Genomic DNA, 20,350 nt, shown 5'->3' on the forward strand with positions numbered 1-20,350 from the left:
CACAACTATATCTATTTCCAGGGTGTATTTACGAGAACTGGTCACTAAAAGGAGCCAGAGGTCATGCAATATATAGGCGTTCCATATTTCCTCCTTGTTCGTGTTGGTCTGAAACCGATTCCCTGTGAATACCACGGTCCTGATGTACAGATGTTCCTGCCTTTCTCAATCTAGTTAGCTACTTGTGCTCTGATGGTGATCCATCCTTCTGGAAGTTTTTTAAAAAATACATCATCTCCCAGCCACCCACCCCTCCGTTTTTAATATATTTATTTATGAAAAGAGCCACTGTGGGTTAGAAAGACAAGCACTGGAATTTAGGCTATTTGTGTGGCAAACCCCCACCCCCACCCCATGCCTTTCAGGCCCGGTCAGCTGTTAACACTCCCTCAGGGTTGAACTCCCTTTTTATTTTCCCTCCAAAATTCCATGACAGAAAAGACAGGATTAAAAGGCAGGAGGAATAGCATTACCTGACAGGGAGCTGTCTTTCCACAGTTCCCCCCTCAGAGAGGTCAGATCTGAAATAACCCATGGATTTTTATGAGGAATAAAACAGAACAGGCAAAATCCCAGTTTGCTCCCTACCCAAATTGAGAAGCACGGACACATTCCAAACTTGAGACCACATGAGGAATTTCCTCCCACATTTACTGAAAAATAAAGTGATTGATAGCAGTTATTCTGTGTGTCTTTGCCACAGTATATAAAGCGATGAGCACGAAAAGGAGGATAAATCCTCGATTGTGTGACAGGTTTCTTCATGTGTCCTTCCAACACAGCACAGTGACGTCCATCTTCTTGGAACGAACAGCGGTAGCAGCTCCCTTAAAAAGCTAGATTTTCTGCCCAGTTTTAAATTAAGGGTCAGCAATTCTTTTTAACTGGGAAGATAAGTGGGGTTGACCAAGACCGAGTCAGCTTGGAAGGCACTTGAGAGGTCAGAATGGAAAAAGCCACCAGTTGTCATCCCCTCCATTCTTGCGCCTTTTCACCAGAGCGGTGTAAAATTGAAGCGCACCTTGAGGAGGTATTTCATGCGCACCTGGCAAGGGTCATAGACGATGAACTCATTGTAGTTCAGTGTGTAACCATGGGGGTTCACCGCCCCAGTTTCCACAGCAGGGCCCATGGGAACCACTGCTCCATGCCTGCCAAAAAAAAGGAGAGATGCCATTTAGATCACACTGCATTTTGGCTGAAGCGTAGATTACTCAGGTTGAACATTCCCTTCTTCTGGGGGTGTCTTCGGACTGCGCAGCTTGCCCAAAGCCACCCAGGCTGGCTCTGCTGAGCTATCTGGCCAGTTCATTCCATGCTTACACCCTGAATGTTTTCAAACTAGCACCCGCTAATGAGTGAGGTACTAAAGCTATTTCTCTCAATCAAGGTCTCCCACTCAGTCAAGGTCTTGGAGATTGTGTAACAGAAGAGATGAGCGTTTTTTTAAATGGATATTTGAAGCAATCAAACTGTTGCTACAGAAGAACGTGGTTTCTGTTCCCCTCACTAGGTATGGTACCTCCTCTACTTAGCACTAATAATACGTAGAATTCATACAAAAAAATGTAAGTGTTCATTAAATGAACACACAGACACGCCTCTGTAATGAATGTGCAAGAAATGTATTCTGGCTAAAGAAAGCACTCTTTTCCACTAATTTTCGAGGTATACAGATGTACATACTGCATCTGCTAGTCTGGGAGATGTTAAGAGTTCCATAGACACCCCAGAGCATCTTATTCCACCTCCATCCCAGCTTTTGAGATTTTCAGCCATAGTCCCTGTTGCTTCCACATCTATCTTAAGAACTAGAAACTGGAGTTCTAGGCTGCTCTGGGCCTTTCCTTATTTGGGAAGCTAACCAGGATCACAACTGATTCGTAAGCGAAATGGAAGCTATACTAAGGGATTTCCAGACAGGGCTAGCAAACCAAAATCTACCTTGGAAGTTCATGGACAGTTATAAGCATTGATCGTCTTGGGCTACAGACAGCTAATGATTCAGGTGGCCGTTTCCTGTACAGTGGTGCCTCGCTTAACGATAAGCCGTTCCAGGAAAACCACCGTGAAGCGAAAACATCGTAAAGCAAAAATAAAAACCCTACTGAAACGCATTGAAACCCATTCAGTGCATTCCAATGGGGTAAAAACTCACCGTCCAGCAAAGATCCTCCATACGGCGGCCATTTTCGCTGCCTGTATAGTGAGGAATCCGTCCCTAAACACAGCGGCGAGCCATTTTAATCACCCGGTGGCCATTTTGAAACCACCGATCAGCTGTTAAAAAAAACATCATTTTGCAAAGAATAGGTTCCCGAAGCAGGGAACTGATCATCACAAAGCGAAATTCACCCATTTAGACCATCGTTTTGCAATCGCAATTGTGATTGCAAAAAGATTGTCGTAAAGCGGATTTGTCATAGTGCGGGACAATCATTAAGCGAGGCACCACTGTACTCCTAATTTTCAGTCCAGGCATCCCTTACACCCCCTCCAGAAAACTCACAGTGTGACGCTGTTGGCGAGCGATGGAGCCCATTTGCCGAGCCCCTTGGTACTGTGTTTGCCAGGCGGCAAAGTCTCTGCCTCGGGATTCGCCTCCAGCAGTTCATTGCACGCCCCCAGAGCCACCTGCGAGGAAAGGGTTGAACTTGAGCACCGATTCGGATGTTACATGCATCACTCAGGATTCGTAACAATGCTGATGAACATGTGAATGGCCTCTCCGTGCTTTAAATCCACTCAAAACTACAGCAGGGGGTGAGGATGAAGGGTGATAGTCAGGTTGGGGTGGGCGACTAAAGCTAAATTCAGACTGTCTATGCGTATATGTCTCTGGGTGCTCTGCCCACTTATGTAGCAATAAACGTCTGCAGAATCTAAGGACTGCAGGGCTGGAAGGGACCCTATGGATCATGAAGTCCACCTCCTATTAAGGAGGCACTGGGAGGAATTGGAACTCCCCACCTGAACCACTGAGCTATCCGCAGTCCAAGGACGATCTTACCTCCGAGACCAACAGCAGGCCGACGTCTTTCTCACGGGTCGCGAAGCAGTAGTTGGCGCTCTTGGAGGACATGTCGGCAAAATAGATTCCTTTCCCAAACTTGATAGGAAGAAAGGAAAAGGTAGGTATGGAAAAACTGCCCTCAAAACCAAACGGAACTCAAAGCAGCAAGCGGAGCTGAAAGGGGAGACGCGGAAGAGACTCACCATGTATCCCGTGACGGGGGCCTCCGGCGGCGCCACCCGCAACCCCTGACTCAGAATCCCCGCCCAGTTGCCCAGACGGGACCCGTGCCACAGCAGCATCCTGGGAACGAAAGGGTAAGATCCGTGAGAGCAGAGTCCCTAGCTCTGATGAGCTCCTCCTCCTCCTCTTTGCCTGCGCCTCTCCACTCACCTGTTGGGCAGGTCGGAGCGGAAGACAGAGCCCGGACTGGCACTCTGCTTGTTCAACACGAAGACTTCCAGCAGGGTCATCGTGTAATCCCGGTGAGTGGGAGCATGAGTGGACGACAGGTAGCGTTCTAGGACCTGGAGAACGAAGCAGGAAAAATCACTGAAAGCATGAGAAGGGACTATCCCACCCCCTCCAACAAGGCTTGCTCTTGAAAATAAGATGGAGGTGAAGAACCTTTCGCCCCTCCCATGTTTGGGATGTCGGGTTGATGGCCAAGGAATCGAGCCTTTTTGGTGGTGGTCCCTAGTCTCTAGAATAAGTTACCCAACTGAGATAACGCCAGGCTCCTTCCCTCCTTATGTTCAGGAAATCAGTGAAAACAGTAATTCAAAACAGCCTTCAACCACTGATTCTCCAGGATACTGTTAATTTTTTCCCCTCTGTTCGAATTCTGACCCAGGACCCCGCCATCTGCAGGATTAGTATCCACGGATTCAGTTATCCACTGCTTGAAAATACTAAATTTAAAAAATCCCAGAAATACATACGCAAGACAAATGCCTCACAGGACAAAAAACTCGCAAGACAAATGGTTTTGGCAATGGGGATTGATGACTCGCCAGATGAATGTTCCTATGGCCATGCTTCGCAAGATGAATGTTTTCCATTTTTTGCTCCTGCCTCATGTTTGCTGATTTTTAAATGTTTTTCTATGATGTTTAAAAAGTTAACGTTTTCTGACTGAAATTTCTGAAATCATCTGCACAATATGTATGGCTTTAAAGAGCACTTAATAAACCCTTTGTAAACCAAATTTGACTTTGTTCTGACTTTTTTGCCCATAGGAATGCATTAATTAGATTTCAATGCATTCCTACGGGAAAACACATTTCGCAAGATGAATTTTTCGCAAGACAACATTAACCGCGGAATGAATTAAAGTGAGTGTGTGTGTGTCTGTGTGTGTGTGTGTGTGTGTGTTTTGGAACCGATCCCCTGCAAATACCATGATCCTCCTGTACTCCTGGATCACCATAGAGTTGAATATATTTTGTTATGTCGGATGTTGTGGGGTTTTAAGTATGAACCTGTAAACTTCCCATAGTACTGCTTGCAACTAACGGGGCAATACCGAAACCAGTCAAAGAAATAAATGGATGAATGGTGACTCAAGACCTCTGGAAGACCGTCCTTCCCCACTCCTGTCTTACGTCCCATGGTGTCCCTCCTCTTCCCTCCTTTCCAATGCACACCTGGAAGTCTGGACTGTCCTTTTCCAAGGGTTGGATCTCGCAGCCCAGCCCACGGTAGCTCCGGTCAAGTGGATGTTCCTGGTCCAGCTGTTCTGACTGCACTGCTTTGATCCCAATGCGAATCTCGCTGAGGGCCTGGAGGAGCAAAAGGAAACCCGGAGGGTTGAGAAGCCCAAACTTTACAAGACTCTGGGAAGAACGATTGTTCCTTTTAAATGAACCATCTGGTAAGCTAAGAAACATTAGTTTTCTGGACACACCTCCCCCCAGGAAGGTTCTGGCCAGCAGAGAATGATGGGAGTTGAAGTCCAAGATGTAACATTTCCAATCTCTCCCCTGCGCACTTTTTCAACTCGCAGCTAATATATTCCGCCCTCCCCCCCCCCCCCGCTCCCCAGCCACCTTCACTAGGGTTACACACGTGATCTTAAGTGTGTGATTGAACTCTACTGGAAACAAGCCAATGAGAGTGCCTCTGAGCATACGCAGAGTGCTCTCCCCGATCTTCACCAACCTGGAACAAGGAACGAGTGCAAAGGCTCAGAGCCTTCTACTTTTAAAAATAAAAATATCCCAACACAGTCACCTCTTCCTCTTGCCAGAGTGTTGCCTAGAAAACAGACCTCAGAAAAGTTACTTTTTTTAAGAGAGATGACTTACGGACTCCCTAGCCTGTGTTGGCTGGGAAGATTCTGGAAGTCCCAAAAAGAACGTCCAAACACTGCAGAGAAGCCATCTTGGCTCTGAGTGTCTGATGTGCCATAAAGTCCCTTCCAACTTAATGGTAACTCGTCTAGTAGGATTTTGGAGATCTGTGAGGATGTTCAAGGAATGGTTTCCATTACCACATCTGTGAGTTCCCATGGCCTAGCAGGGATTTGAACCCAGATCTGCTGGGTCCTCATTCAACGCTCCCATCAACTGCAACCGGCTGACTCCAAGCAGTGCAGAGAAGCCCTTTTCTGAGTCCTTTACCATCCAAATACTAAAGCTGTCGTCGGTTTCCTAGTTCCAGTTATGCTGTTGCACCGAACCCTCCTTACCTCCAGCAACTGGGTCTTCTCTCGCAACGCCTGATCCGTGTTGATCAATGGGGGAGTTTTCAGCCTGCAAAGTTGTAGAAAGAGAAAAAAGACTATAGGAAAAAAACAACAACGCCTGTACGGCTGAGTGGACATGTGCCCGAGTTTGCACGAGAAATGTGTGCAAAGGCACCGTAGGTTTGCACTAGAGTCGTGCTTCCTCAGAGGCCTTTCTTTGGCTGATCCCACCAGCAGTAGTCATGAGTAGGCGACTGGAGCCACAATGATTTCCCTGGCAGACCCCAAGCCGGATGAAAATAAACCTTCCATCTCCCTAGACAGGAGTGCTTTGGGGGGGGGGGCGCCAACTGTCTTACTCTTCTGGCACCAAGCAAGTTGGTCGTGCCCTCTCAAGGTGTGAACAGTACAGGGGAAAAGAGGTTTGAATGGTACAGAAATAATGGCACATCTTAGACCCGACCATAAATAACTTAGGTCCAAGCTACCTCAAAGAATCTGTATCCTTACTGGTTTTTAGCTTTAAATGTTGTCTTTTAACAAGGTAAGCCACCTTGGTTCCTTTTTTTTAAGTAGAAAGACAAGGTAGAAATATTTTAAAGAAATTACTAAAATGACTGATCTGGAAAGCTGGTTAAAAACCAGTGACTCGTGGAGGAGGTAGGAAAACACACCCGCTATATGAAAAAGCAAAAAAATAAAAAAAACTGTGGGTTGAGAGAAACCCAGAAGATCTCCTTGGCACCCAATGGGTCCAAGGCAGGCCCAGCACCCAGCACAGCTCACCCAAAATCGTGGGGGATCCGAGTGTAGAATTCATTGCAAGCGTCTACCAAGGGGCGGCCCGTCTGCTTCCGCTTGAGACACGCCTCCACCTTTCGCAGTGACTGGTAGCCGGCGCGGATCTGTTCGGCCGTCAGCTTCCCTGGAGGGGAGACAGGAGAGAAGCTCAGCTGAAGACGGCGCAGGGTGTTTTAATCGCCCATGAGGCTGCTACGAGAGCAAAAAGGGTGGGCCTCTGTGGCATCTGGATTCTCTCTTGGCTCTACTCTAGGCTGTGTTGTTCCTTGTAAAAGTCTACAGCAGTGGTTCTTAACCTTTGTTACTCGGATGCTTTTGAACTGCAACTCCCAGAAACCCCAGTCAGGACAGCTGGTGGTGAAGGCTTCTGGGAGTTGCAGTCCAAAACTCCTGAGTAACCCAAGGTTAAGAACCAGTGGTCTACAGCACCCTCGCTGGGGGTTGAAATGAGGAACGACCATCCTTCCCAAACATACTGAACATACTGACTCTGGCTCTATATTGATTATGAATCTCGTGCCTCCATCTCTTGTATATAAGAATGGTTCTGCTTTTAATTCATTGCTGTTCTAGCAGAGTTCACCACTTCACCATGCAGGATGCCCTCACTGCGAATAAGCCAAATTTCCATGCTTGGTGGATATTTGGGGTCAGTTTTCACCTCATGACTGGGACCTGATGTGGGGTTTCTCCCAAAACTAAAATTCCACTTTCAGTTCAAGCATGGAAGGAAGGAGAGAGAGAAAGAAAGGAGAGGAGAGGAAGAGAGAGAGAGAGAGATAAATAGATAGATAGAGTGTATTTCTTCATATATAAGACTACTTTTGTCTAAAATCTTTAGACTAAAAATTGAGGGGCGTCTTATACACAGAAGTAAGCTGAGGAGAGAACAAAAACAAGTAGAGGGGAAAGCAGGGATCAAAGCGATCATGCAGCGTTTTGATCCCTTTTCTCCTGCACTTGCTAAGCCCCACTTATTTTTCTTAATTTTGGATTAGAAAAGGGGGGGTCCTTATACATGGGGGCGTCTTATACAAAGAAAAATACGGCACTTTTTAAAGAAACAAGGTGTGTCCTTTTCTGCCTGATCTAAAGAGACTGGTATTTATTTATTTATTTATTTATTTATTTATTTATTTATTTATTTATTTATTTATTTATTTATTTATTTATTTATTTATTTATTTATTTATTTATTTATACATACCCCGCCTATCTGGCCCACCGAACCACTCTAGGCGGCTTCCAAATATAAAATCAAATAATAAAACATAGATAAATACATAATAATCAAACAAGAACAGCAGTAAAGATAAAAAGGAAAAGTAAGAAAAAAAATCAAGAGTTGGCTGGGGGGAAGGCCTGAATAAACAGCCATGTTTTTAATTGGGTTTTAAAGGTGCCCAGCGTGGGGGCTGCGCGAATCGCCGGAGGGAGATTGTTCCAGAGGCGAGGAGCCACCGCCGAGAAGGCCCGGTTTCGTGTCTTCTCCTTCCGGACCTCTCTCGGCGTCAGGCTCTTCAGCCTCACCTCCTGACTCACGCGGGTGATCCGGGTAGACCTTGGTGGGAGGAGGCGTTCCGCCAAATATCGAGGTCCTAAACCGTTTAGGGCCTTATAAGTAAGCATTAAAACTTTGAAGTTGACACGGAAACAGATGGGCAGCCAATGCAATGCGGCCAGCATTGGAGAGATGTGTTGATATTTTCTCACTCCTGTAAGGAGCCTGGCCGCCGCATTCTGCACCACCTGAAGTTTCCGTGTCAGCCTCAAAGGCAGCCCCACGTAGAGCGCGTTACAGTGATCTAATCTTGAGATTACGAGCGCATGCACCAAGGTAGTGAGCGCCCCCATGTCAAGATAGGGTCACAGCTGGGCAATCCGCCAAAGATGGAAAAATGCGGTGCGGACTACCGACGCCACCTGAGTTTTCATGGTGAGCGTCGGGTCCAAATATATGCCGAGGCTGCGGACCCCACTCTTCGTGGCCAAGGTGGTCCCCCCAAATGTGAGAGAGCCACCCAAGTCACCTACCACGGGGGCACCCACCCTCAGAACTTCCGTCTTATCCGGATTCAGCCTCAGTCCGTTCTCCTGCATCCATTGCAGTACGGCCCCCAGGCAACACTGAAGGGAAAGGACAACATCACCTGCAGTGGGTGAAAAGGAGATATAGAGTTGGGTGTCATCGGCATATTGATGACACGAAGCCCCACATCCCCTAATGACCCCACCCAGCGGCCTCATATAGATGTTAAACAACATTGGGGAGATAATCGACCCCTGTGGAACCCCACAATTGAGACTCCACGAGGCCGAGACGCTCTCCCCAAGCTGAACTCTCTGGGGACGGTCCCCCAAGAAGGAACGGAGCCAGGCAAGTGCCAAGCCACCAATTCCCAACTCAGAGAGCCTCCCCAGGAGGATACCGTGGTCGACGGTATCAAAGGCCGCCGAGATGTCGAGGAGGACCAGCAGGGAGATTTTGCCACTGTCGGCCTCCCTCAGCAGATCATCGTACAGGGCGACCAATGCCGTCTCAGTACCGTGGCGCGGCCTGAAGCCCGACTGAAATGGATCCAGGGCATCCGTTTCGTCCAGGTGAGCCTGGAGCTGATCGGCCACCACCCTCTCAACCACTTTGCTCATGAAAGAAACATTGGCGACAGGCCTATAATTGCCAATTTCGTCCGCCGCCAAACTAGGTTTCTTTCTTATGGGCCTAATGAGTGTCTCCTTGAGGGCGGATGGAAATCTACCCTCAAGGAAAGACTCATTTATTATTACTGTGGCCCATTCTGTTGTTATTGGCCTGGCTGCTTTGATTAACCAGGCCGGGCAAGGGTCCAAGGAGGAGGTGGTGGCTCGGCAGCGGTCAAGCACCCTGGAGACGGAATCAGGCGTTACAGGCTGAAAAGAATCGAAAGTCACTGGGTAAGACGGAGCGCTGGACATCTCTGCTCGACTCACTGTTTTTAAAAACGGAGAGAACTCCCGGCGGATAGCCTCCACTTTAGATTTTAAAAAGGCTGCAAACTGGACAGGGGAAAAACTAGGGGGAGGCCTATCACCTGAACCAGTTCCAGATAGGTTGCGCACTATACGGAATAACTCCGCCTGCTGGTTGGACGCTTCGCTTATCCGGTTAGCGAAGAATGATCTACATGCAGCCTTTACCTTAGTCAGGTAAAGGTTAGTTGCGACCCTGACAGCTGTCCAATTGTAATCCGTCGGGTTCTTCCTCCACCTACGCTCTAGCCTTCTCCTATGTCGCTTCATCGCTCGGAGCTCCTGGTTAAACCAGGGCGCAGGCCGAGCTCTGAGCCGGAGAGGGCGTTTAGGTGCGATCGTGTCTATAGCCCTAGTGGCAGCGATGGACCAGCTGTCAACCAGAGCCTCGACAGGAGTGCCAGCCAGGTCAGCCGGAACACCTCTCATGGCCTCCTGGAATCCAACAGGGTCCAGTGGCCTTCGAGGTCGGACCATAGAAATAGGTCCTTGCTCCCTGTGAGGGGGGAGTGCCACTGAGAGGTTGCATTTTATTAGGTGGTGATCTGACCATGACAAGGTGTGTCATTGTGTCATTTCTCCCCAAGAGGGGAAAGAGTGGCAGAGAGGGAATTAGGAGGCTCTAAACAAGGCATGGCAGTGTCCACATGCAACCCACTTTGCCTTAAATGGATGTAGTTCTCTCTCTCTCTCTCTCTCTCTCTCTCTCTCTGTGTGTGTGTGTGTGTGTGTGTGTGTGTTTATATGGAGTTGCAATATAAATCTCTAGATTTCACTCCAAACACAGTCCTTTCTGTATCAAAAACAAAACAAAGCAAAGTGTGCTGCTTATATACCGCCCCATAGCGCTTCAAGCACTCTCTGGGCGGTTTACAATTTAATTATGCAGGCTACACATTGCCCCTCCCCCCCGCGAGCTGGGTACTCATTTTACCGACCTCGGAAGGATAGAAGGCTGAGTCAACCTTGAGCCGGCTACCTGGGATTTGAACCCCAGGTCGTGAGCACAGTTTTAGCTGCAGTACAGCGATTTAACCACCGCGCCACGAGGCTCAGCTGCCTTGAACGTTCCAGTGGAACGTTCCCCTATATTGCTACAGAAATGCTCAGCTAAGACGTACAGACGACCAGCTAAGGAACACTGACCTAAAGGGGCCTTCTTGGTATCGTACTTCATCTCCATCACCATCTCTTCCATGGTACGAATGCTGCAGATCAGCTCCACCAAGGCCTGCACCCGAGGCTCCAGCAGCGACACCCGCTGGGAACAGACTACCTTCTGGGACGCACCTTCTTCCTTACCCTGGCAGGCATGAAACAAACCGAGATCATGAGGCAGAGAGAATCTTCTTCGTGGCCTCTGTGAATGCACACTAATGGGTTAAGTCTGCACTTGTGCAGAGGCCTCGGACTTAACCCATTAGTGTGAATTCACAGAGGACCACTCGAAGAACCAGAGTTATGGGTAAGTAACCTTTCTTTTTTCACCACCAAACCTCCCCCTTGCACATTCCCCTCTCCGAGCCTCACTGCATCATTGGCTTCGTAGTCCAGATGAAGGATATCGTATTTCCCTGGAACCTTTTGGAAGTTAGCACGCTTCAGCCACTCATTCTTGGTTTTATCCAGGAACCTAAGAAGGGGTGAAGAGAAGAAGACTGGAGTCCAGTTCAAGGAGGCAAAATGCCCAATACATCGGGGAGTTCTTGAACCGTTTTAGCTGGACTCACTTTTTGGTGAAGACATCTTTGGCTTTAGCCAAATCTCCAGCACAAACCACGAGTGAATGCTGACCAGGCTTACCCACTATTAAGGACAGAGAAGCAGAAAAGAGAGAGGGAAAGTGTGAATGAACGAATGCGGCAAGGCCCCAAACAAGCAGCACAAAGTATGGGATGGTGTAAAAAAAAAAGAAGAAATAATTCCCCCATCCTAGGAAGAGTCTAGAAGAGAGCTTCTGCCCATGGAAGACAGTTTCTGCCAGTCAGGGAGACCCACAGATCTTTGATAGCGTCTGCCAGGAAGAGACACTTTAAAATGTCAGAACTGATCTGACGGATCATCCTGTCCCAGACAACGGTCAGTCAGAAAGTGCTGCAAGGGCATGAAAGCAGTGGCTTTCCCCAAATGATTTGTCCCGACTGTACAGTGGTGCCTCGCTTAACAACAATAATCCATTCCAGGAAAATCGCCATTAAGCAAAAACATTATAAAGCGAAATAAAACACCTGTTCAATGCATTCCAGTGGGGTAAAAACTCACCGTCCAGCGAAGATCTTCCATACGGCAGCCATTTTCGCTGCCTGTATAGCAAGAAATCAGTCCCTAAACACAGCGGGGAGCCATTTTAATTACCCGACGGCCATTTTGAAACCTGATCAGCTGTTAGAAAAAACATCATTTTGTGAAGAATCGGTTCCCGAAGCAGGGAACCAATCATCGCAAAGCAAAATTCCCCCATTTAGACCATCGTTTTGCGATCGCAAAAAGATCATCATAAAGCGGATTTGTCGTAATGCGGGGCAATCATAAAGCGAGGAACCACTGTACATTCCTCAAAGGTACGCTGCTCCTGAACACAGAAGTGCGGCTGTCCACTGTATGATCCAAGAGCCACTGTAGGTTGTATCCTCCCCAGATTTCCCTTCTATTTTTTTTAAAAAGTCTGTATTGATCACTTTTGTAGCATCAACTAAGAAACGGAACAGTTTCTTTCGGTGAAGGGTCAAGATTTCAAGGCAGGTTTGGGCTCAGCTTTCCTCTTTGGAAAGAGATGCCTTTCTCCTCTTCGGCTTACGTAAACGCCGTCCTCGTCTCCCTTTGCAACCAAGTTGGCTCAGCCTGACTCACCGCGCCCCCAGCGCATCCACACACTGTAGTTTGGTGCTCCATCATCCTTGAGCAACTGGATGAGATAGTACTTGTTGTTGTTGAACTGCAAGTTCGTCTGAGAGGAAGCAAAAAGATGGAGGAAAAGGGTGAAAACATCTTCCCTTTTCTAGATTATCTCCAGGCCAACTCACTCGGAGATCCTCCTCAAACACACCCACAAAAGATCCAGAAATGACTGCGCATTCTTCTGGATAAAACCCTGCCATAAGGTCACACCCCGATGGGCCATAAGGGTGGCGTTTGGAGCAATCAGACCATAATCATCCAGGGGGGCTGTTACACTTCTCCACATGCTCTCAACTGGCTACCCTGAGGTTTTTATTTTTTTATTTTGCACCAAGAGGAACATACATGGTCCTCCCCACTTCTCTCTCTCTCTTACACACACACACACACACACATCCAGCCTGCATAAGGTATCAGGAACAGCACAAACATCACCCAGGGAACTTTGTGATTGAACCCAATTGTTTAGAGAATGCGGGAAAGCGTTAAGTAATGTGGTTCTGCCTCCAAGCACTGTTGTAGTGGTCAAAGCTCTCCCTAACATAAAATGGTGGTGGGGAACACTGTTATTGTGTTGTAAGTGTATATGTTTTATGTATATGATTTTTTTGTTATAGTTATAAATAAATAAAAAAAATATTAATTAACATAAAATCCTTGAGGACTGCTAAACCTGGGCAATTAAGAGTCATTAACTTTACCAAATATCTGCTGTCTTTGATATGGGTCAATTGTTGGGACTTTTCTTAGGGGGCTGGCAGCATAACCACGTTTACCCCTACAATGCTACCTTGAACACAGAGAAATGGCCAGGGTCTCAGGAGAAATGGCTCGCAAGCTGCCGTGGCTACCAACCAAACACCACCCGCTGCCTGAGGCCGGGTCCGTCCAAGGACAAAACCCCATCTATTGTAGACTTCGGTTTAAATATCAGTCAAAATGGCGACCACCACTCACCTGATTCAGCATCACATCATAAATGTCATCTCCTTCACAATAAACATGAGCCTTCCATGGGTGGGAAACGGGGGGACGGGCGGAAGAAAAGAAACAGGTGGGGAGAAAAGTCAGAAAATTATACTGGTGTGAGCCTTCTAATCCTCATCATCATGTACCAATTCTGACTTACAGCGCCCCTTTTCCCGGATTGTCCAGGTAGAGAATACTCAGAAATGGTCTACTGTTCCCTTCGTGAGGGATTCTCTTGGCACTGTGCCGGTCGCCCAAGACTACAGAGGCTGGCTTTACTTACAGGAGGGACAGTGGGATATTGATAGAGATGTAAAATTTCCCAAAATTTTCCATTTTTCCAGGGTAAAAAGGGGAGAGTCCCTCCCCCCGAGAAGAGGTGTTTTTTCCTGGAAAAAAACTGAATTTTTTTGGAAATTTTACATCTCTAGGTATTGGAACAACCAGCTTCTTGCTCCGCAGACAGATACCTAAGCCACTGAACTTCCCAGCCAGCTGCATGAGTCTTTGGGAGACCTACAAACGGTAGAGAGACCTATGTCTGAATTATTGATTTCCTTGATAGAGAGTATCATACAGTGGTGCCTCACACGACAAATGTAATTCGTTCTGCGAGAAGCGCTGTCTTGCAAAAAAAAATTCGTCTTGCATTTATTTGTCTTGCAAGACATCGGTCTTGGGGGGAAACCGTCTTGCGAAGCATGGTCATAGAAGAAACCGTCTTATGAGGCACCATAGCGATCACAAAACCCAATAGTCTTGCAGGTTTTTCGTCCCGTGAAGCATTCGTCTTGCAAGTAACCATTGTATATCACAAGTCGCTCCGCCAAAATGAGCCACCTTCATGCCACTCCAACTGGCTCCTCTGAAGCACAGGGAGACCTGTTTAATCTCCACCTGGTCACCAATGGCTCTTTCTGGTGTTGGTGTTAAAAACTGGCCAGTCCATTGACCAAGCCGGCTTCCTATGGTTGCTTCTCATGCGCCGAAAATCTGGAGGTCAAAAATAGCTATTCACATTTGGCAGCAAGATTTGAGAAAGCGGGCCAAGGGTTCAGCCACTCCACAAAATCCCACGACCACTGTCCATGCTTTTGCTTTTGGCTTCCAGGCTGACCATGGAAGGGGCCAAGCGGAAGGGCCGGATTCACTCTGGAGGCTGCTGGTTGCCGACCTCTAGTATAAAAATCTTCCCAAATGTATACTAGACAGAACAGTAGTCTAGACTGAAGGTTCTGACTCCAGCACATCTATTCTTACATTCTTGGTGAGTTTTTGTGCCAATTCTAGAAGGTGCCTTACCTTTCCCAGCTTAGCAGTGCATTCTGGGTCCACAGGCACCTTCCCTTTCACAATCAGCGTCTTCACAGTCTCTGCAGGAGAAATACGAGGAAGGATTCTAGCAGGTCCATGAGGTTTCATTTATCACAGCCTCTAAACATAGCATTCACAGCATTTGTTTTTAAAAAAACAAGTTGCTAGTCCTTAAGGTAACTGAGATACTTTAAACTGCACAGTACAGGAACTTGAACTGGTACACTTCACTATAAAGTGGTGCCTCGTTAGACAGTTACCCCGCATGACAGTTTTTTCGCTAGACTTTGACTTTTTGCGATCGCTAGCTGACAATTTTGACAGCTCCCTCCGCGCTTGCAAAACAGGTGTTTTCGGGACCTAAGCTTCGCAAGACAGCGATTTAAACAGCTGATCGGCGGTTTGCAAAGCGGCTTTCCTATGGCTGATCTTCGCTAGACAACGACGATTCTTCCCCATTGGAACGCATTAAACAGGTTTCAATGCATTCCAATGGGGAAATGCTTTTCGCTAGACAATGATTTCGCTAAACAGCGATTTCAGTGGAATGGATTATCGTCTAGCGAGGCACCACTGTAATTGCTTCATATGCATCTATAGGGTCTTTGTGTTCAGCTCCAATTATAAATCATGACGGATCCTTTAAATATACCTCGAGAAGCAGGCTTTTATTCTTCGAGTGGCAGGGGATTAAGCTCATGAACCCACTACTCGAAGTTTTGGCTTGGCTCTTACCTGTGCTATCCCCGTCTCCCTGAGGCACTGGGGCATCGACTCTGCTTCGGATCTTCTTCGTAGGAACAGCAGCTTCCGCACTCAAGACACTGTCACCCCGCTGGGATCCTTCTTCCTCAGCCTCTGCAGCATCTGGATGACCATCAGAAGCAGGGTTAATAAGATGCACAAATCATCTCCAAAGGTCATTGGTTCCGTTGTCGTACTGCTTGGACAGTTAGGAAGTTTTTTCCCCCGATATTCAACCTAAATTTGGCTTCCTGTTGCTTGAGCCCATTGTGACATGTCCTGCCCTCTGGAATCTTAGTCCCCAAAAGTTGTTTCTTTTGCACTGCCATTCTCCAAACCCCCAGCCAAACACAGCCAAAGGCTATTTATTATCATTCTCACTTGGACAAATTAAGATGTTTTATCGCCAGTCTTGTTATGCGCTGTTGAGCTGCTTCAGACTTAGGGTGCCTTCTAATAACATTTTGATTTATGCGAGCTATTTAAGGAGTGGTTTTATCAATGCCACCGCCAAGTGAATTTCCATGGCCATGGAGCAGACTTTGGAACCCAGGTCTCCTGAGTCATAATCTGACACTCTGCGGATTACACCTGTCTTTCTCAACAGTGAAAGCCCTGGGGGCCCCTGGCACATTTGAAGGAGGCCACAGACTGGAAACGATTCTTCAAACACCACCTAAGAAGGTTCGTCATGTGACTTACACAATCTTAATTCCACCTATATTTCTTTCATACTATACTTACGGCCCTGGCCAAAAAATAAAAATAAAAGGAAACCGTTGGGAACGGCTGCATTACACCACACAGATTCTCTTTTTGGACTACAAGTTACGGAATCCCCTGGGGATTATGGGGCATGTAGTCCAGAGAAGTACTTTCCCCTCGCTTTGAAGAGATCTCCAGCGTTCAACTTCCACCATCGTACCTGACTCTCTGATTTCCATCCGGCGCTCGAAGCCAGACCGGCTGTTGATCTGCACCATGCGGATCGTGTCTAGCTTGTAGCGTGTCCGGCCGACGGTCATGTGGATCGTAGGCTCCCCCTGACCATTCCTGGCGGCCTGCAAGGCCAGGCACGTGTCTGCCGGGTAGGCAACCCAGTCGCCTTCTTGATCCCCTTGCCACTGCCAGACAAAGTCTGTACCCGCACCGTAGCGGACAGAGAAGAGAGACAGACAGCAGAGAACAGGGAGAGAAGGCAGAGACAGACCTTCAGTACGGCAAAGGCTAAGGAACTCATGAGGACTGCCTAGTGATCCCTGAGGATTCCCAGATGTTCCTGGACTAAAACTCCTAGAAGCCTTTCCTGCTAGCTGTGCTGACCAGGATTTCTGGGAGTTGTAGTTCACGAACATCTGGGGGCCCAAGGTGGAGAACCACTGTCTTACGGGGATGGAACAAGCAACTGGCACACAGACTCTTCCCCAAAGTGGGTCCAAAGGGTGGTCATGGGGCCCCTTCCTCCAGTCTGCAAGGTGAAATGTTATATATAGCAATAATACAGTGGTGCCTCGCTTAACGAGTGCACCGTATAGCGATGTTTCCGTATAGCGATCCCTTTTTTCGGGATCGCTATACGGAAACATACCTGATCTTCGCAATGGGGAAAACCCGCATTGCGAAGATCGGGTATTGCGGCGGCCATTTTGGAGCCGCCGAACAGCTGTTCGGCGGCTCCAAAATGGCCGCCGGAAGCCCGGAAATGGCTGCCGGCAGCCGTTTTCACGCCCTGCCCTCGCTTAGCGAGGGCGCGAAAATGGCTGCCGGCAAGGGGAATCCTCGCTGAACGGGTAAGTAAGCAAGGTATTGGAACGCATTAAACTAAGTTTAATGCGTTTCAATACGTTTTCCCTACCCGTTTAGCGACGATTCCGCATAGCGAGGGTTAATCCGGAACGGATTAACCTCGCTATGCGGGGCACCACTGTATCAGTGTGCCATCCAGTCAATTCCAGCCTACGAGGACCCTTTCTAAGGCTTTCCGGGTACTCAGAGTAACGTTCCCTTCTTCTGGGTGCGCCCCGGGACTCTCATCCTTTGGCCAAGACTCTTCTCATCAGAGGCACAGCAAGCAATTGAACGCCAGACCTCTGGCTCCAAACTTGAGCACCCAAGTCACTGAGCTATTCAGCCAAATAGAATGGAGAACAACAAATGGAAAAGAGCATTCACTCACAGGAATCCTGCTCTCGGACAGCGGTGGCCACACGGGTTTCCTCCCCAGTCTGTTTATCCTGGCGCACCATCCTGTGGAGGTCCACGCGGGCATCCTCGAGGTCTGCCGAGATCTTCCCCGCCCTGCAGGAAACACCAACGTCCACATGACGCCAATGACCGGTGGCCAATCCCAACGTGCCACTTCCGTAAGGTCAAGCCAGAGGCTCTCCCCAACTCACCGAGCTGCCTGGCTCAGGACCTCACTCTGCGCAGGCGTAAACTGCTGCCACCGGTTGCCTCCGGTCTCCCACTCCCAGCGCAGTTCCAGCTCAGCCCCCGCAGCAGTGGGCTCTCCAGTCTGGGCTTCGGAGCCCTTGCGTTTCCGTCCCATCCTCGAGGTGGAGAGGGAGCAGTCCTTTCGCGATAACCTAAATATTCAGAACAAAACGACCCATCGCGTGTTTTCTTGGCAACAACGGTTCTCAGATTCTTACTCCCAGTTACTGGCACAAGCATGGGTCCCAGTGAAGGCCCCCCCAAATCAGACAGCATGCTTGGGCACATGCCAGGAACCTGACACATACAAACAGCCAGTGATTTCCTGCCAAGAGTTATGCAGTTTTCCTAAGCAAGTGTAAACCTGCAACAAGATTCTGGCTTATACACATTTTCATTACCCTCGTGCAAAAAGGGAGAAAGGAAAACAACTGCACACCCTGAAACACAAGAGGTATAGAGATCTCACAAGCTACTGTTTCACACCATGGTGTTCACCCTTTCTCTCTTATGCATGAGCATCTGCATTATTTATGCCAGATTTGCAAAACGGGGCTCTACCTGAATTGGAGGAGGGGGACTCATCTCTAGTGCAACGCAGGCCACTCCACAAGGCAGCGTTACTGGTTTCTCTGTATTGCATTTTCAAGAGTAATGATTTGAGAAGGCAGGCCAGCAAAATCAAACGCACCAACATCTCACAATTTCAGCGTTGACACACGTGTGTCTCTGTCCACCCAAAATAACACAGCAGGCTTTTCCAGTGCCCAAACAATGCACGCCCCCATAAATCTGCTAGCTAAGCCACAGAGACTCTGCTGTTTTTCTACGTATCAATCCCTTTACAGTATTTACCTCTCGTCACCATCAACTAGCAACATGTTTTCATTTGTGACCCACAGATTGATTTGCTTGCACAGTATTCTGGATACACAAGCGAATTAACAATGACCCGTAGAGGTTTAAGGTAGGGTAGTGGGTTTATAGTAGGAATAGATGATGATGACTGAATATATTAGTGAGTGACATTTAAAGGTCATTTAAAGCAAAAGTGAAAGCATCAGGTCCCTCCAGGAAGCCATATCTTGGGTGCAACACTATGCCTCCCAAACCTTAATACTGTACCGTGTTTCCCTGAAAATAAGACAGGGTCTTATATTGATTTTTGCTCCAAAAACGCCTTATGGCTTATTTTCAGGGGATATTTTATATTTTTAATCTACAACAATTTACATTTATTCAAATACAGTCATGTTATCTTCTTCTGGTGGCTGCACAAGGGTGGAGGGCTGGATTTCACTTAACTGGGGCTTATTTTGGGGGTAGGGTTTATATTACTAGAATCCTGAAACATTATATTAGGGCTTATTTTCAGGTTAGGTCTCATTTTGGGGAAAACAGGGTACCTATAGCAAGCTGATGTGCGAGAGCAAAGGGGACTAATATAGTACTTCTTTAATTCTTTTTAAATATTTGGATACTCATCTCTTTTTTTAGTTTTTAAATGTTGTCTTTTAATTGTAAGCCTCCTTGGGTCCTTTCGAGGAGAAAGCAAGAAAGCAAACAAGCAAGAAATATTGCGACTAGCAGTAATTAGCCCCTATGCATTTATTTTATTTTAGATCCACTCCTGGCATTCAAACGACGTTCCGTTTTTGTTACAGAACTTAGTTCTCCCAGCACTGGACACTCTGCTTTCTCCACCCGTCCTGTTCCTCAGACTTTTTTTTTCTTGATTTATTTTTAAGACATCCCCCATGCCTTATTTATTAATTTCAGCATGATCATCTTCTACCTCCTTCTTATTGAAATCTGTCCCCTCAGGTTGCATATAGAAGAGTTGCCACATTCTGCACTGAGCTACAGCCCCAATTCCCCAAGACGACCTGACTCGGCTTTGCAACCCACCTGATCCTTATGAATTTCCTGGATATATATTTTTTTTGCAAAGCACCGCTTCCAACACCGCCTCGTTCCTGCCGGGTCGCGCGCGCTCCCGGGAACGTTCTACGCGGGCCCGCTTCCTCTCCGCCCCCTCATTTGCATGCGCTTCGTTTGCATTTCTTGGAAGCCCGGCCAGGAAGCCTGCGCCCTCGGGCAAAGGAAGGCGGGGCATCGAGGCTGATTTGAATCTCGCGCGTTGATTCGCTAACACGCTCCCGAGAGGAGTGGAGGAAAACGCAGGAGAAAGGAGGAGACATGCAAATTAAACGCCTTGCATGACGGTCGCTGCTCGCTAGATGGATTTTCCGATCATCCAAGCATACTTTTTAAAAAAGAAATCAACTATTTAAATATCTAACTTCCCATTTCAGCATTGGAAGTTGTGGATTACTGAAGAAAAAGTGCACGAACTGAATCTCACCCTATCCTACATTTATATTTTCAATCATGCTTTATATACTGACGTAAGCCAAAGACTTTCTAGCTGGGAGGAAGCTCTCCGTAGAGGTCACGTGCTGGGTGTGCGTCACCCTCGAAAG

The 20,350-nt window shown here is 47.6% G+C and overlaps 1 protein-coding gene across 1 annotated transcript; it reads right to left on the reverse strand.

The window, feature by feature from the left end:
* Positions 1-247: 247 nt before the first annotated feature.
* On the reverse strand, positions 248-19,915 carry PARP2 (poly(ADP-ribose) polymerase 2). The gene is made up of 19 exons (XM_020812717.3): positions 19,776-19,915; positions 17,831-18,019; positions 17,611-17,732; positions 16,360-16,572; positions 15,426-15,557; positions 14,679-14,749; positions 13,365-13,415; positions 12,360-12,456; positions 11,240-11,315; positions 11,040-11,142; positions 10,656-10,812; positions 6,486-6,624; positions 5,703-5,766; positions 4,660-4,794; positions 3,407-3,540; positions 3,217-3,316; positions 3,011-3,109; positions 2,510-2,634; positions 248-1,151 (listed from the first exon to the last, which is right to left on the reverse strand). The coding sequence occupies exons 2-19, from the start codon at positions 17,980-17,982 to the stop codon at positions 992-994; spliced, it is 2,130 nt and encodes a 709-aa protein (XP_020668376.3). The 5' UTR covers positions 17,983-18,019; positions 19,776-19,915; the 3' UTR covers positions 248-991.
* Positions 19,916-20,350: the final 435 nt, after the last annotated feature.

The sequence above is a fragment of the Pogona vitticeps genome, chromosome 6 (genome assembly GCF_051106095.1).
Source record: "Pogona vitticeps strain Pit_001003342236 chromosome 6, PviZW2.1, whole genome shotgun sequence".
NCBI lineage: Eukaryota > Metazoa > Chordata > Lepidosauria > Squamata > Agamidae > Pogona > Pogona vitticeps.